General features: G+C 43.0%; 2 protein-coding genes and 1 long non-coding RNA gene across 6 annotated transcripts in view; 1 reads left to right on the forward strand and 2 right to left on the reverse strand.

The window, feature by feature from the left end:
* Nucleotides 1–14,353, reverse strand: part of MAX (MYC associated factor X) — a 703,696-nt gene that overhangs the window by 584,754 nt on the left and 104,589 nt on the right. The window lies entirely within an intron of this gene.
* Nucleotides 1–14,353, reverse strand: part of KDM2A (lysine demethylase 2A) — a 51,224-nt gene that overhangs the window by 11,361 nt on the left and 25,510 nt on the right. For all 4 annotated transcript variants that reach the window (XM_083442902.1, XM_083442901.1, XM_083442900.1 and 1 more), the window contains exons 9-17: nt 14,122–14,215; nt 11,355–11,508; nt 10,771–10,886; nt 9,243–9,369; nt 8,345–8,742; nt 3,015–3,098; nt 2,255–2,521; nt 1,841–1,972; nt 1,661–1,750 (exon numbers count right to left, since the gene is read on the reverse strand). In XM_083442902.1, the coding sequence (XP_083299028.1) occupies nt 1,661–1,750; nt 1,841–1,972; nt 2,255–2,521; nt 3,015–3,098; nt 8,345–8,742; nt 9,243–9,369; nt 10,771–10,886; nt 11,355–11,508; nt 14,122–14,215 (1,462 nt within the window). The remainder of the gene's footprint in view (nt 1–1,660; nt 1,751–1,840; nt 1,973–2,254; nt 2,522–3,014; nt 3,099–8,344; nt 8,743–9,242; nt 9,370–10,770; nt 10,887–11,354; nt 11,509–14,121; nt 14,216–14,353) is intronic.
* LOC310679393 lies at nt 5,148–7,647 on the forward strand. The gene is made up of 2 exons (XR_014512213.1): nt 5,148–6,118; nt 7,452–7,647. It is a non-coding gene; the product is annotated as an uncharacterized lncRNA (long non-coding RNA).

Consider the following 14,353-nt stretch of genomic DNA (forward strand, 5'->3'; position numbering starts at 1 on the left):
CCAGTTTTTGACTCAAAACAATTAGCCAAAAAGATGGACTTATATATGGAAAAATACAGTAAATTGAATCCATCTTACTTTATTTTCCTTGCTTCCCACCAGTAAAAACACACACAACCATTTTCAATAATGGGGCTAGCAAAGTAGAGAGGTGATCAGAGTATATTTTTGGATGATTTAATTAGGGTCCATTAAAAAGAATGGTGTGTGGGGAGAGTCTCCTTTCTCTTCCTTACCTAACTGGGCTATAAACCTATAGCCATTTATCTGGGAGTAAGTCCCATTGAACTTAATGGGACCTCTCAGTAGAAACCATGCCCGGCTAGTAGTCAAACAAAAAGTTTAGCCTAGAAAATAATTAGGTAGCAATATACTGCATGAAAGCTTGCAATTTTACAATTACTTAAAGTACGTATACAGGTAGCAGGTTGTCAGCTTATGGGTAGGCAAAAGGTCCCAACCTACATACAGTGAGTGTACTGGGCCCGGAAAATCCTACTAGCATTCCAGAGCACCTGCAAGTGAAATTACTGGAAGTACTGTCTCTCTTCCCAGATTACTTCCTTGAAGGCCACGCCGGGCCCATACCATTTGAATCCATTCATTTGGCTATAGTATGAACTCTGTTCCAAACTGCCCTCACGTTAGCTACATTAAGGTTGAAGAAATTGGACTTTGTCACTTAGTGAAAGCTGATGGGTTATGTAGATCTAATAAAATGTCACCAAGCTGCAGAATACAAGTGAGAACACTAGATGCACACATACACCCAACTTTGAAGATAAGTAGCTGATGTGAGGAACGAGTCAATTGTTATACTAGACTTGAACCATGCAGTGTTTATTTGTATCAGCATCTTAATTTCCCTGCTCAAGAATGTGCTGTTAGATTCAATTTTCAAACAGATGTTAAGGGAAGGGTTCAGCCAATTTCTTCACTCTGCTAAGCTATGGCTTATTTAAAAGCAGATCTCCATCACAAAACATGTAGGAGAAACAGGCCGCTGACTGCCATGGTTCAAGTTCCCCAAGACTGGAATGAAGTGCTGCAGGGCACTATTCTAACAGAATGCCAGATCGTAATAACTCCTGTGATGGTAATAAGAGATTACCAGTCCCTTGCCCCCATCCCTGCTTGCCTTCACTGGGATGCTCTTTGCTGGGGCAGCAGGCACAACTCTATGCAGGATCTTGCAATTGTATTTCTCCCAGGGCAGTCTTGTCAGTTTCTGCCATTGATAACATGTCCACTGCTTGGTTGATGGAAGTTGATTTTGCTGCCCTTCCAGGAACTGTTTCTCCAGCAAGATGTTACAGTTCATGTGCTGATGAGCTCTCTGTAGATGCCAAGAAGGTGGCGGTGGAAAAGCTGTAAAGTGGCTCCATCATGTAGTTAACATTGTATGGTGTCACCAGTGCTCATTTCCAGGTGGAACTCTTTTACTCAACAGAAGAAGCTCTCCTAGTGCTCACCTCACACTCGTGTGGTTCCTACTAAGCCTTCCCAAAGTGCACGAGGATAAACACCCAGGATACCCAAAGAACCTTCTCTCCCCAATGCCTTAGGTACAGGCTAGGTGCAAACAGTGTGCCTCTTCATTACCCAAGAGTAGCATGCAACACAGAAGGCATGTGCCAATGTTTGAAAATCCATTTCTTACCTGGCCTTTCTCCGACTCATCTCCCTTGTAGCACTTCGGACACTCCCAGCAGTTGGGCAATTCATCATTCAGTAGCCCTTCCCCATCCATCTGCAGAGGAAAAATACACAAAGGTGATTTCCAGCAATGCATCTGTTCCTGACACTCCTGTATTGAGATGAGTCAAGTAAACTTTCTTACCTGTAGACAACCTGGGTGAACAATCTCATTGCAGATGCAGCACTCCATTAGCTTCTTCTCAAAGTCCTGCGAATCCTCATTCTTATCTACCTCCCCACAAAGTGAACATGTAACAGAGTGAGGCAGTCTGGGCTACAAAGCAAACGAAGAGTGAAACAGGAAGTTATACCACAGGCTTGCTTCTAAGCTTCAGGGGATGGTTATCCCACTTCCCCAACCCCATTTGCCTCTATAGAATGCACTGAACGACATTGACTACTTTCCAGTGCCAACCACATTTGTTCCCAAGGCTTTTCAATCAACCTCATTAGTTGCTCTTTTGCCTTTCGAGACGTACGACAGGTTTCATCCCCTACTGTTAGAACCTTCCACAGAGATAAGCAATTTCCCCACCCAATATCCCACAGGACTCACCGCCAAGCACTGCCGTAGTACACAGGACTGCTTCATACGACCAGGCCCCCCAAACTTCTTCATATCCCTGCAGTAGTGGCACATGCCACATTCACCTTGCAAGCAGGCCTTGCATTTACGACATCGCACCCGCCTTCTGCGGGCACCAGACACTATAGGAGAGACTGTAGGTCTCACAGTTGCTGGCCGTGGCGCGGGTTTCATGGTGTGTGGCTTGGTGATAGGGATGGTAGGTAATCTTAACTTTGGCCGAGCCTGAAGCTTGAGCTGTCATTGGTGGGGGGAAAAGACAGCAAGAAATTAGGAGGCTCATATAATCAACCAAGGAAACAATAATCTGTCAGAAGAGATCCAGATGACAGATGCATGAAGTTTAAAGTCAGGAATTTGGAACGGAAGAGATTGTGTATGGAAAGAATTAGGACTTTGATCTCAGAGGCACAATGTCTAAATAATGAACTTGTGTTTTATCATTAACCAATTCTGGATTTGGGCAATCACATCTCCTAGAAAGTGAAGCCATGATCATGATCCCCCTGGTTTCTTTATCCTCATATTTATACTGCACTTCATTTTAATACCTGTGATTTGTGCCCAGACCTACTCTGCTACTGCCCTTATACCTTATACTGGTGTAAGGTTCTTTGGTTTAAATTATGAGGCTATTCTTGTCAACTGACAACACTTTCCAGCACAGAACTCCTCTTCCCTCCACCAAGTCTCCAAGATATTTGAGTTAAGTCATGGATCCATTATTTACCTTATCCCTCTTTGGCCACTGGACAATAGGAATTCCAGTAAGTGCCAGTTTGGGATCGCTGTTTGCGTACTCCTCCAGCAGCAGCTATAGCAGGGTTAAGAAAATAAAAATCAGTTTTTATACTTATATGGTATTTCAGAATAATTCAGTACATTCTCTTAGTAATCCTAACAGCAATTCTGGAAGGCAGATCAGTGTTCTTGTCCCCATGTTACTGATGAGGGTCAAGAGATATGGTTTGCCTAAGGATACCTAACAGAGATTAGATTTGACCAGAGACCCCTTGCCTCATGACTCACACGTTTAAAGTCATTGCGTTAGGGAAAATAAAATGATGAAACATGATCAGAAATGAAGGTCTGGTCTCTTCCACAATGTAGCAAAGCCCTCCACCCAACAAGTATGTCCATGTTTATCCCAGAAGTTACACTTCTCAAAACAGCACAGAAACACAGTATTCTCAGCCATACTGTTTTCTATCTCACACATGGGCTAGATAATTTCTATGCCACCAACCAATGACCAGGTTCTAGCAAATGTGGTTGCCATCCTGAGACAGCATCTCCTCCCGCCTGGCTCTTTTAGCCTTGTTCCTGATTCTGTCGTCCACCTTACCCACCCACTCTTGACTGCCATTTCAGATGTGCTTTATTTACTTGAGGTTACTATGGTTACGTTGCTGGCATCCCCGTGTGCAGGGAGTGCAGTGTCTCTAGCTGCCAAGAGGCAAAGAACACTGCATGGGCTGGGCTCACTCTCCCTGGCACTTACCAGAGAAAGGGGATTCATATTCCCATCTGAAGCTGCCTATACAGGGAAGTTGCTTTCCAGTAGGACAGATTAATTTGAAGTCACCAAGATAGGTGTCCAATTCACAACGACAATTTAAAATGAAGTTTCCAACTGTCCAATTAAGGGTTCCTAAATAAGCAATGTTAATTGGTTGCTACAAACAATTAAAACATCTGTGTACAACTAAATAGAGCAAGTCTTCTTATTACCCAGGGAACACAGTCCAAAATACCTGGTCATGCAGCATACATGCTTTTTCTGCTGCAAACTGTATCTGCTTAAAGAAATGCATTATGATAAAGAATGTTTGGCTCTCTACCAACATGTAAGAACACCAAGCAAAATCATTTAAGATTAAATGTCTAGAGCTTTCCATAATCAAGGGCTAGTAATTAATCAGCCAGAATGTTTATTAATGCCTGACTTTTTTCACATTTTTTAACTGGATCATTCTTTTACATAGAACAGCACCTCAATTTAAGTAAAGGGTGGGGGGGGAGAAAGCAACTCAATGTGTTTGACTCAGGATAGATGCTAATATAATATTTAGCTACCTACTGAAAAGCAAGTCCACAAAATGCAATGGGGTCTACTCTCAAGTAAATGGGTGTGGGATTGCAGTTTAAATGTTTGTTAAGTAATTGGATTTTCCAAAAAATAAAAAACTTAAATCCGGTTTAATTTAAAAAGAAGCACCACCAGTTTTTATCCACTCCGCTTTACAGCTGCTTCTCCACCCTTCAAGAGAAGGTTGTGGGTGGAAGGAAGTGGCTGTTCGGCTAGCCCAGCAGAATGTGCAGTCCCCAAGCCCCACCCTCTCCCTTACAGCGTCTACTTATGAGGAAAGGTCGGCATTTGAGGGCATGAAGACACATGCTTCACGGGGCAGAAGGGGAAACGCACTATATGCATCAGCCTGGGGCACTTTAGGGGTGGCTGCACAGACGTGCAAACTCCGGGGGTGGGAACACCCAGCTTCACCGACTCACGCGGATATTAGGAAAGAGTAGCCCCCACCCCGCCCCAAGAGCAAGAAGAAGTCTATCACTGATCCGAAGTAGAAAACGTGCCGTTCCCAAACACCCAAAGAATGCAAACCAACTTGGGAAGGGAAGACGCGGGCTCCGACCCTGTAACAACCGATAAAAGGGAGTCTCTGCATTCCAAGCTTGTGAACTCCTCCCATGGAAAGTACCCTTCAAACAAATGCAGAGAGGAACCGTGGGAGGGGAGTCCCGGGTGATCCTATCCTGCATGGATGTGGGAAGCAGCTCTCCCCCTCCCCCACCGGCCGGCGGAACCCTGCTGAAACCCCCCAGGTTCGTGTCTGCCTGACCTTGCGTGCTTCGTTCCACGGAAGGTGCCGAGAGTCTCGGAGGAAGTTTCCGAGTCCCTTTGTTTTCTATTCTGCCAAGTTGCAGGGCTTCGGTTTCGATCCTCCCCCCACTATGTAATTTTAACTCCAGCACAATCCTCCTCCTTTACGCGAGCGGCTCAGGAAGCGCGATCCCAACTCCGCCAGCACCAGCGGCTGCCCGGCGCCAGCAGCATGTTCCTTCCAGAACCCTTCAGCGGAAGCTTCCTGCGCCCGCAAACAATGCTGCTGCGTCACCCACATGCAGTTCCCAGCAATGCTTTGCAACGGAAGATGGCAGAAGAGAAAGGAGACCGAGAAAACCAAGCCAGGAACAGGACGGCAAAGCCGTTCTGCTGCAGAGTTGGGAGGGGGCCGGGCCAAGCCGCTGGCTGCTTGCTGATTGGTCGAGGCGGCAGCCGAGGCAGCCTCTCTCCCCCTCCCCCACCACTACTGCAATTGGAGAATCCGGGGCCAGCACCCGAGGGCTGGCTGGGGCAGACTTTATAGAGAACAGCACAGAAAGCTTTTCACCCGCTCGGTGCGCTGCAGCTACGTCCCCGTTTTCCAGTATCCCCCACCTCGCTATGCCCACAGAAGCAACTGCCGCTTAACGACGACGCCCTCTCAACACCCACAATGACGTTTTAACTCCGAAGAAGGCACATGCCCAAGGTGTCCATGCCGTTCCTCATCAGAGAGGTGGAAATAGATACTTTGTTGCAACATATTAACCCCCTAGCTATTCAATCTATTTGAAATCTTAAGACCGCCTCCTCCAACCTAGACACCGCAACGTTCTATTTAAGCAAGACGTCTGAATTACCCTCTTCAATGCTGCAAGATCTCTCTCTAACACACACACACCCAACATTTTTGTAGGTTTCAGAATTCAACGTGTTAGCAAACTTGAGACGGCAACTAGCAACGATAAGAAGGTGCTAGACCAGTCAAACAGGTATTACTAGGTGAACTGGCATAACTGACTAGTTGAGTACTATCTGGTTATAACCTCCACCTACACATTAAAAGCTGAAATAAAAGTAGTTAAGCTAGATGTCAAGTATTTGTAAAGCTTCTACCACAAATAGTAGAATGCTGGAGCAAATATGCACTAGGTTACAAGCTCTCTGGGTCTTAAAAGTGCCAGTCTCAGACATTAAAAGTGCTCACATTCACAGCTGCAATCTTCTGTGTATCACAGCTGCCAAATGGTACATCACCTTGCACCATGACAATATGAAATATACATATATTCTTTGATATGCCTTTCCCTTCCATTTTATCCTTAAGGCCAGTTTGGAGCAGATTTCAGAGCCTACATAAATGAAATGTATGATAGGAATAGCTGTGGAACAGTGGAACAGACTCCCATGAGAGGTGACAGACAGGCTCTCCTTTCTTAGAGGTTTTTAAGCAGAAGTTGGATGGACATCTGTTATATATGACCTAGTTGAGATTCCTGCGTTGCACGGGGTTGAACTAGATGCCCTCAGGGACCCTTCCCGCTCTACAATTTTATGATTCTGTGAATCTATAAAATGGTGTCCAAGCGCATTTATCTTCAAAATGGTGTTCAAGTGCATCTACATTCAGAATCAGAGTCCAGCTCCTGTGTAATTTGCTGGCAAGATCTGAAGTTTATACATGTGTGCACTGCTTATATGTGATGATATTTGCATGTATTTATACTTTGGAATTAAATACCCAAGTACAAAGGGTACCTTACCTACAAAGGGTAATGTATGAAGTGGCCCCAAGTCTCATAAGTATTAGTAATTGATTGAGGTCAAGGGGAATTCAGTATAGAAGCTATGGAGAAGTGAAATGCCTGTACATAGTATTGCCAATGAAAATGTTCAACACTGTTCTTGCTCTAGTCTAGACATTGCTTTAGCATGCTACAGAATTGTCATAAATGCACAAGATCAAGAAAGCAATTTTTTTTTTTACAGTCAGGTCTCAATTTTCTTACTTCCGGTGGCATTTTGAAACAGGTTGATGGGTTTCTGTAACAAAGCAAACTGAAGCAAAGTGAACAGAAGTGAAACAGTGCTGCCATGTGAGCACACAAGCTATCTGTACTAGGCTTTTTATGACCCCAGTCAAGTTTGAGTGCTCCCTTTTCATTGGAAACCTTGGGGTTAATCACCTTTTTTCTACAGATAGGTCAGACAACATAGGCATGTACTATAGTGAAACGAAAGGTGAATAAGTGACAGCTTTTATTCCCTCCAGGGAGGTAAGCAGCTCATGGTTCTACCATTTTTAGCCTTATCTATTTCTTCCAGCAAGTCTCCAATAAAGAGAACAGCATTCAATCCTGATGCCTTTTGAGTTGGATAAAGCTGTTTTGCTAGCCCATTTGGCCAAGTAAGCCCATCTTTTCCTCAATGCCACCACACCTGATAGAGAAGCGCAAGGAGAAAGAAGTGTGTGTAAGCAGACCAAAGGAAGAAGATACTTATTAAAAAATGAAGCTGTGGATATACTGCTTGCCTTCTTCTTTCTTGAAGATTAAACAAACCCTTGGACAGATAGCGATTACTGCCACTTCATTTGTCAAGTTCTTTTGTGCATACTTTTGGAAATTTTGATTTAGTGAGATGTTTATGCAAGTGTGTTAGGTGTGTGTACACCTCTCTGGTACCATGGAAACAAACAAGGTCAGTAACAAATCATAGCCAAAGAAGCCATAACAAGAGGCCCAAGTTTCAAGAGAACTTTTTAGAGCCATTTTCAAAGCACCTCATTACCATTCAGGGATTCACACAGAGAAAGCGACAAGAGGCCATATAATTACACTGTTGATCAACGTGCATTGTTTCATATGGATAAAGCTTGGGAGGGCAAGTCTTTCTTCAACTCCTAATGGCATGAAACAACTTCGTATGGCCCAGGACCAGAAGTGAAGCACTAGCAAAAAATAAAATCCAGTTGATGACTGTGCTCACACACTACGGAGGTGGCAGAGCCCAACACACCCACAGAGCCATGCTAGATAACTTTACAATATTAACAGATGCATAAGCAGCTGATCAACTCTAATAGAGAAACTGGCCACAGCAACAAATCACTTAGGCTTGCACACGGCCCATGTAAACAAACATTGGTGGGTTGTCACAGGTGCTGGGGAAAAAGTGCTACAAACAAAAATGAGATAACTCTTGACTTTACAACATACCTTAACATCTGCAATAAGGGCGTCCTCATCCTCTATGCCTGTGGGTACACACTTCTTGTGTAGGGGTAAAGACTCCAGCTTGTCTACAAGACAACGCAGACCTTCAAGCTCAAACTGGGTCAGATGCACCTTGTTGCCCTTATGAGGGCTGTTGCTATGAGTGTCCCAGGCTTGGCCATTGTGAGAGCCTCGGCTGGACTCTGAGTCCATGGAGAGAGTTCTCTTGAGATCTGGCAAACTCCGGCAGCCTTTATTTAGTTCTTCATAGTCTAGATTAGCACCATTGGCTACAGGGCTAGTGAGGACCGACCGCCTAGTGACAGGGCGGCGCGATTCCTTTTCTGCTGCTGCATCATCTTCATCCACAGTGCCTGACTCCAAGCCGCATAACTCCATATCTGTATGTAAAGGGTAGAACAGTGATAACTGAGCAGATCTGCCTGTGGAACAGCTTTGGAGAGAATTAAGGTGTTGCAGTATTTGTACTATTCACTCAGCCACCACAGCGGCCTGGGGAAAATGGAGTACAGCTCCCTAGCTGTTGTGCACACACTCTTGGCAAGAGTGAGCATGCAAGTGTATCAGTCAATACCCTGCTGCGTTTCAAAGTTGGGAAAATACAGCACACAGCAGCTGTGACCCATTTGCCACTTGCCTATCAATGGGGAACACAAACCACAACAAACTGTAGAAATATGTAATCTGTATTCTGGCATATTCCACCAATCTTGGAGAAAATGCTTAATTAAGAGGTTACTTTTGCTGAAGTCAGAAGGCATCAAAACAAGTGATTCTTTTTATTCTAATGTCAACCCAGATGAGAGTTTAGCTTGGAAGCAAAGTGTTTTTAGAAATTCACAGAAGAATGACAGCCAAATAACAGGGAAACAACTCTTACCCATGCTGAGTGACTCCTTCTGAAAGTCCTTGGTTAGGTGAGAACGGTTGGTGATGCAGAAGACATAGCGTTCTAGTACGTACCAGCACATTTCATAATAAAAGGGATAGCGAAATTTATTTGGAACCTGTCAATGTGTAAGAAGTGAGAAGGCTGAGTCTAGAAAATGCTACCAGTTGCACACCCTTGTAAACCATCCCATTACCATTCACTCCCTTTTAGGGAAATAAAAATACTACTTCTCCCCTCTCAATAATGAAGTTCATCAGTTAGTTTATTATTTACTGCTGAGCGAAGCACCCCCATTCCAACCAGAAAAGCTAATCAATTTCTCAAAGTTGCCAACCTTCAATTAAGTTATCTGTTTATGTTGCCTCTCTATCATCTGCCACGGATTGCTTCGGCTTCCTCAGATGCCTGACAGAGAAATACGTTCTCTCCTGATTGTCCAAACTGCTGCTGGCTACAAGGCTTACTATAGCTTTATGGGCTGATCTTGCAAACATCATAGCCTGATACTCCATAGCTGCATGGCAATGAACAGTGGCAAAAGCAGCTGTAGAAACCTGCTGATTTGGGGAGTGAGGATTGGACTCAAACACTAGAGACTAACTGTGGGGCACTCAAATGCCAAAAACAGAAAAGGTGGAATATGGTGGAATTTTCAGCCTATTGCATTGGTGATACAACCAACAAATCAAGGTGGGGGGGTCTCTGTAGGCCACAAAAAACTTTACAGGGGCAATATGTGGTCCATGGACTGATTATCCCTGCTATAGACACTCATTTAGATCTTCCCTTCCCTTCTACAAACAGAACAGCCTTTATTTATTCTTTATTTACCAAAATGTATATACTGCTTGATTGCATATACTCAGTGTTTTGCAAGAAATATTAAAATTATCAATAAAAGCAGCCAAAACATTTAAAATTAACAGTAAAATAAAAGAGGTTAAAACATGTCCACATCTACGTGTCTGGATAGGCTTTCCTAAACAATTTCCTTAAAGCAGGCACCGACAAGAGTACAGTGAAGCCCCCACCTGATGTCAATAGGCACGGAATTCCAAAGTGTCAATGCCACCACACTGAAAGATAGAGTTCTTACAACTGTGGAACAAATATTATGTGGCAGCTGTAACAGTACCAGCTCAGACTCTGCTCTTTCTGTTGGTGAGAGCATCCCATAAATGGAACTCTGCTCGCAGGACACTCTGCCAGTGAAAGGAGATTCAGGATCCAAGCCTATATATGTTATCAAAAATCTTTCCTCACCAAGGCTCCTAAGAAAATTTAGCAGTCATGGAATTACAAATATGGGTCCTCTTATGAATTGAACAAGATAGCAGCGTCAGAATAAACTGCCGGTTTTCACAGCAGAGGGAAAAAAATACTGCATATGCTCCCCAGAGATAAAAATTGCCTATTTCATTTACCAGTGAGCAAAGAAAATTCTGCGGAGAGCTAGTAGTATTGCTACTGAAATTCCTATGCTATTCAGGTTTGAAAACTTTTGGAAACCGCTTACCCGTGTGCGGTCTTCAATGCTGTAGATCCGCAGCTGCATAGGGATGTTGAAGCTGTGCAGAAAGTTACCCCCAAAGACCAGGGTGTCCATAGGAGTGTACACTGCATGGATCCAACCTGATAGCAAAAAGCCCATAAGTTAAGATTTTCTGATGTTGCATAATGGAGAACCTTGTGCTACTAAAGCCGATTTCTGTAGTATTCTAAGAGTTGTGCTTTCTGAAAAACAGGCCTGCTCTTAATCTCAGCTCCTGCTACTAAAAGCTACAAGATTCTTCCTCCTTTTCAGCAATGCGTGCCATCTTATTTTCAAGGGCAGGATCAAAAAGGAAACAATTCCAATTGACTTGGAAAAGGGAATATTGTTTTTGGGGTCTCTGATCTACTCTTCTCAAGTCCTTTCCCATACATAAGATTTGCCCATGTAGCTGGCAGCCTCATTGGGTCTAAGGAGCAACAATAGTTAAAGCTCAAGACCACATGGCTAACAAACAAACTGCTAGAAATAACTCTTCTAATGCTTCAATGGACACATTTATTTTTGGCAACAGAAAATTAGTTTAAGCTCTGTTCACATTACCCTACCTGAGGGTATGACAAAGGTATAGCCTTGTTTGAGCTCAATACGCTGACAATTTGACACCCTGTCACCAAGAAAGATATCCCCTTGTTTTCCAGACAGCAGCCAGTTTTCATACAACTCCAGGTTCTGGGGAGTAGGTGGAATTAACCAAAAGACCTACAAGTGGAAAAAGATAGATTTAACAAACCTTCTCTTTTGAAAACCTACTGTTTGCTGAGATCCATTTGTTGCTTTGTTATATGAGCCAGACTTAAAAGAAACTCAAGAGCAGTGCTATATAAACCATGCAACAATTGGCCGACAAAGCCCACCTTCCCAAATAAAAGCACTTCACGCTTTACTCAGTAGCTTAGGTGCACTGGTGCTTACCCTGATAAATACATCAGTTGTGATGGGGGAAATTCAGCACTATCTGGCGTATATCCAAACATGCAGTGGAGGCTAACCATGGATCCTTGATTTTAAGTTCAGTTCTTGGCGGGGGTGGGAGATGGGGGAAAGAATGGGTCACTCCTTGAGACTGCAGCAAATGTTGCTGGAGCAACATGGACAAAAATAACTGAAGAGGTATATTAAACTACTTGTCCCAGAGTTGTCTCATCCTACCTTTCATTGGTGCCTTGTTGCATGCTGATTACTCTACCTAAAAACCTTCCCTCCCTAATTTTGTAGCACTCTTCCTCCAAGTAGTGGATCCTTAAGGTTAGGTTTTTGGCAAAATCTTTCAGCACTATCTGTCTTGTATGTACCACAGACTAACCTCCCCCTACATCTCTACTCTATAGCGCAGAACACATCATTTATTTTCTATATGTGCCTTCCTTGCTGCGAATGCGAACGGTTTAATGGCCAGCAGTATTCATTACCGTAAGAGGCAGCCTCAATATTTTGCATTATGTGGAAATTGCTTTTCATGTGTAGTATAGTACGCCTGGATTGAGTGGTTAGTATTAACACACAAACTAAAATGAAACTTCAATTGCACAAACAGTGCACAGCCAACACTGCTCAGAAAAATGAGAGTCATTGCAGCAATAAGATGTGCCAAGAGCAGGCAGTGCACAAATCAGAAGGTTAAAAACCCCAAATCATAATGAAGGCTGTGAGTTGGTGAATCTTTATGGCTTGCATTTTGTAGCAGTAACCACACTATGTTTTCAGTATTAAATGAATAGAACAGGAAGTTGCAATTATAATTCAGAATCAAGTAATTTATTTTCATGCCTACAGAGGCAATTTCTACTTCAGCATTCAAGAGTTTTAACAAATTACCTGCCTTTTGTACTTATTTCCAAACCAAAGCAAAGGTTTCTTTATATAAAGTGAATGAGGAATATTTAGTAGTCACACTAACAGAATTAGAATTATTGGAGAGCTCAGCGTTGTAGTTTCCTCAAATTTCTTTAAAAAGTAGGAAGTTGTATGTACACAAACACTAACCACTCAAGTACACAGCACATGACCTATCGAATATTATGAAATATAAGGTACCTAGACCACTTCGTTGTTTCTAAAAGTAATCCGTATGTGTAATCCTCAACAATGCCTCAGTTTGTGAGAGAGACCAGATTAAGCTACTGATAATTTGTCTCTATGCCTTATTTGCAACAAAAACCAAGGAATACTTCTCTAAACTGGTGAAGCTAGAGAAACAAGTACCTGTTGTCTATAAAGAAACAGAGGTGCCAAAAATTATGTTTCTGACTAGGGGGAGAAAAGGGTGGGTGGATGGAAACAAAAGTTTGGATAACATGGATTGTCTAGAAATGTGTGTTTAAAAGTTCACAGCTTTTGAATGTTTTCACAGACAAGCTTGTAATTCTCTCTCCTCTCTCTCTCTCTCTGTGTGTGTCCATGCACACACACGTTAATTAATTCCTCATATAAGGCTGGATGGAAGGCCTGTAACCACTAATGGAAGAGAAATAGGAAGAAAAGACTATATGGACTAGGAATCTTGCAAGCTCTCCTTCCCCTTCAAGATCCCTAAATTTGCTTTAAGGGTTTGGAAACCCCTAGAGCATACTGGAGAGTACACAAGGAGATGAAAGGGAGAGGAAGTTCAGTTGCCTACACAGCAATTGTTATGCGCATGCAGTGATTTAGTTGGACACAACCTCCCAAATTTTAAAGCATACCAGCGGATACAGTGAGCTCTTATATTTTCAATGTTGTTGTTTTTTTTTAAAAAAGATTGGATGTTATTTGATTCAAAGTATGTATATCCTGCTTTTCCAGTATAATGTCCTCAAGTTTGTTTAGCAATGCAAATGATTTAATATACATCTGTTTCACTAATCACTCATACATCTCCCTTTCAATTTGCTCATGTTCCGTTAGTTACATACTGTATCCACCTGGGAATCCTATTCAACAGTACAATAAGCTTAGTTGTCCTGATTCCAAAGCACAGTGACCAAACACAAGCTAATGAGCTGCATGTGGCTCCCTGGGTGGTTCAAGAAAGTGAAGCAATTAATGATACAGCAGCTCCGCAGTGGGCAAGTGTTCTAGAAGCACAACAGAACCTTTCCCATGTCTCCTTCACCCTCCCTGCCCTTCCTTTTTTTTTAGTCAGAAGCCAGACTGAAGGATTTCTGAACAAAGCAGACACAGCTTCATGATTCACAGGGTCCAGGGTTTTGGGATACCTCAGCAGGCAAATGAGAAACGGAATTCCAATTTTACTCAGTTAAGCATTTAAAAAATATATCCTTCTGCACAATCTCCCCCACAAAACAGAGCAACTTGCTGGGATTGTCACAATACCTTCCCCCCTCTGTGGATGTGATACCACACTGAAGTGCCACCGAAGTCTACATGGAAGTCTGTATAGCAGCCCTTGACACTCATCAGACAGTACCTGAAATGAAATCAGCAATATGAAACTGCAACTCAAGTCCAATCAATCTTGCATTTCTATGCAGATGGAATAAATGCTTGGTATTAGAGTGCTTGCTGACAGTATTTTATGGGTGACTGGCACTTTGAATCAAAGCAC

This window comes from Podarcis tiliguerta (genome assembly GCF_965153285.1).
Source record: "Podarcis tiliguerta genome assembly, chromosome: 1".
In the NCBI taxonomy this organism is placed as follows: domain Eukaryota; kingdom Metazoa; phylum Chordata; class Lepidosauria; order Squamata; family Lacertidae; genus Podarcis; species Podarcis tiliguerta.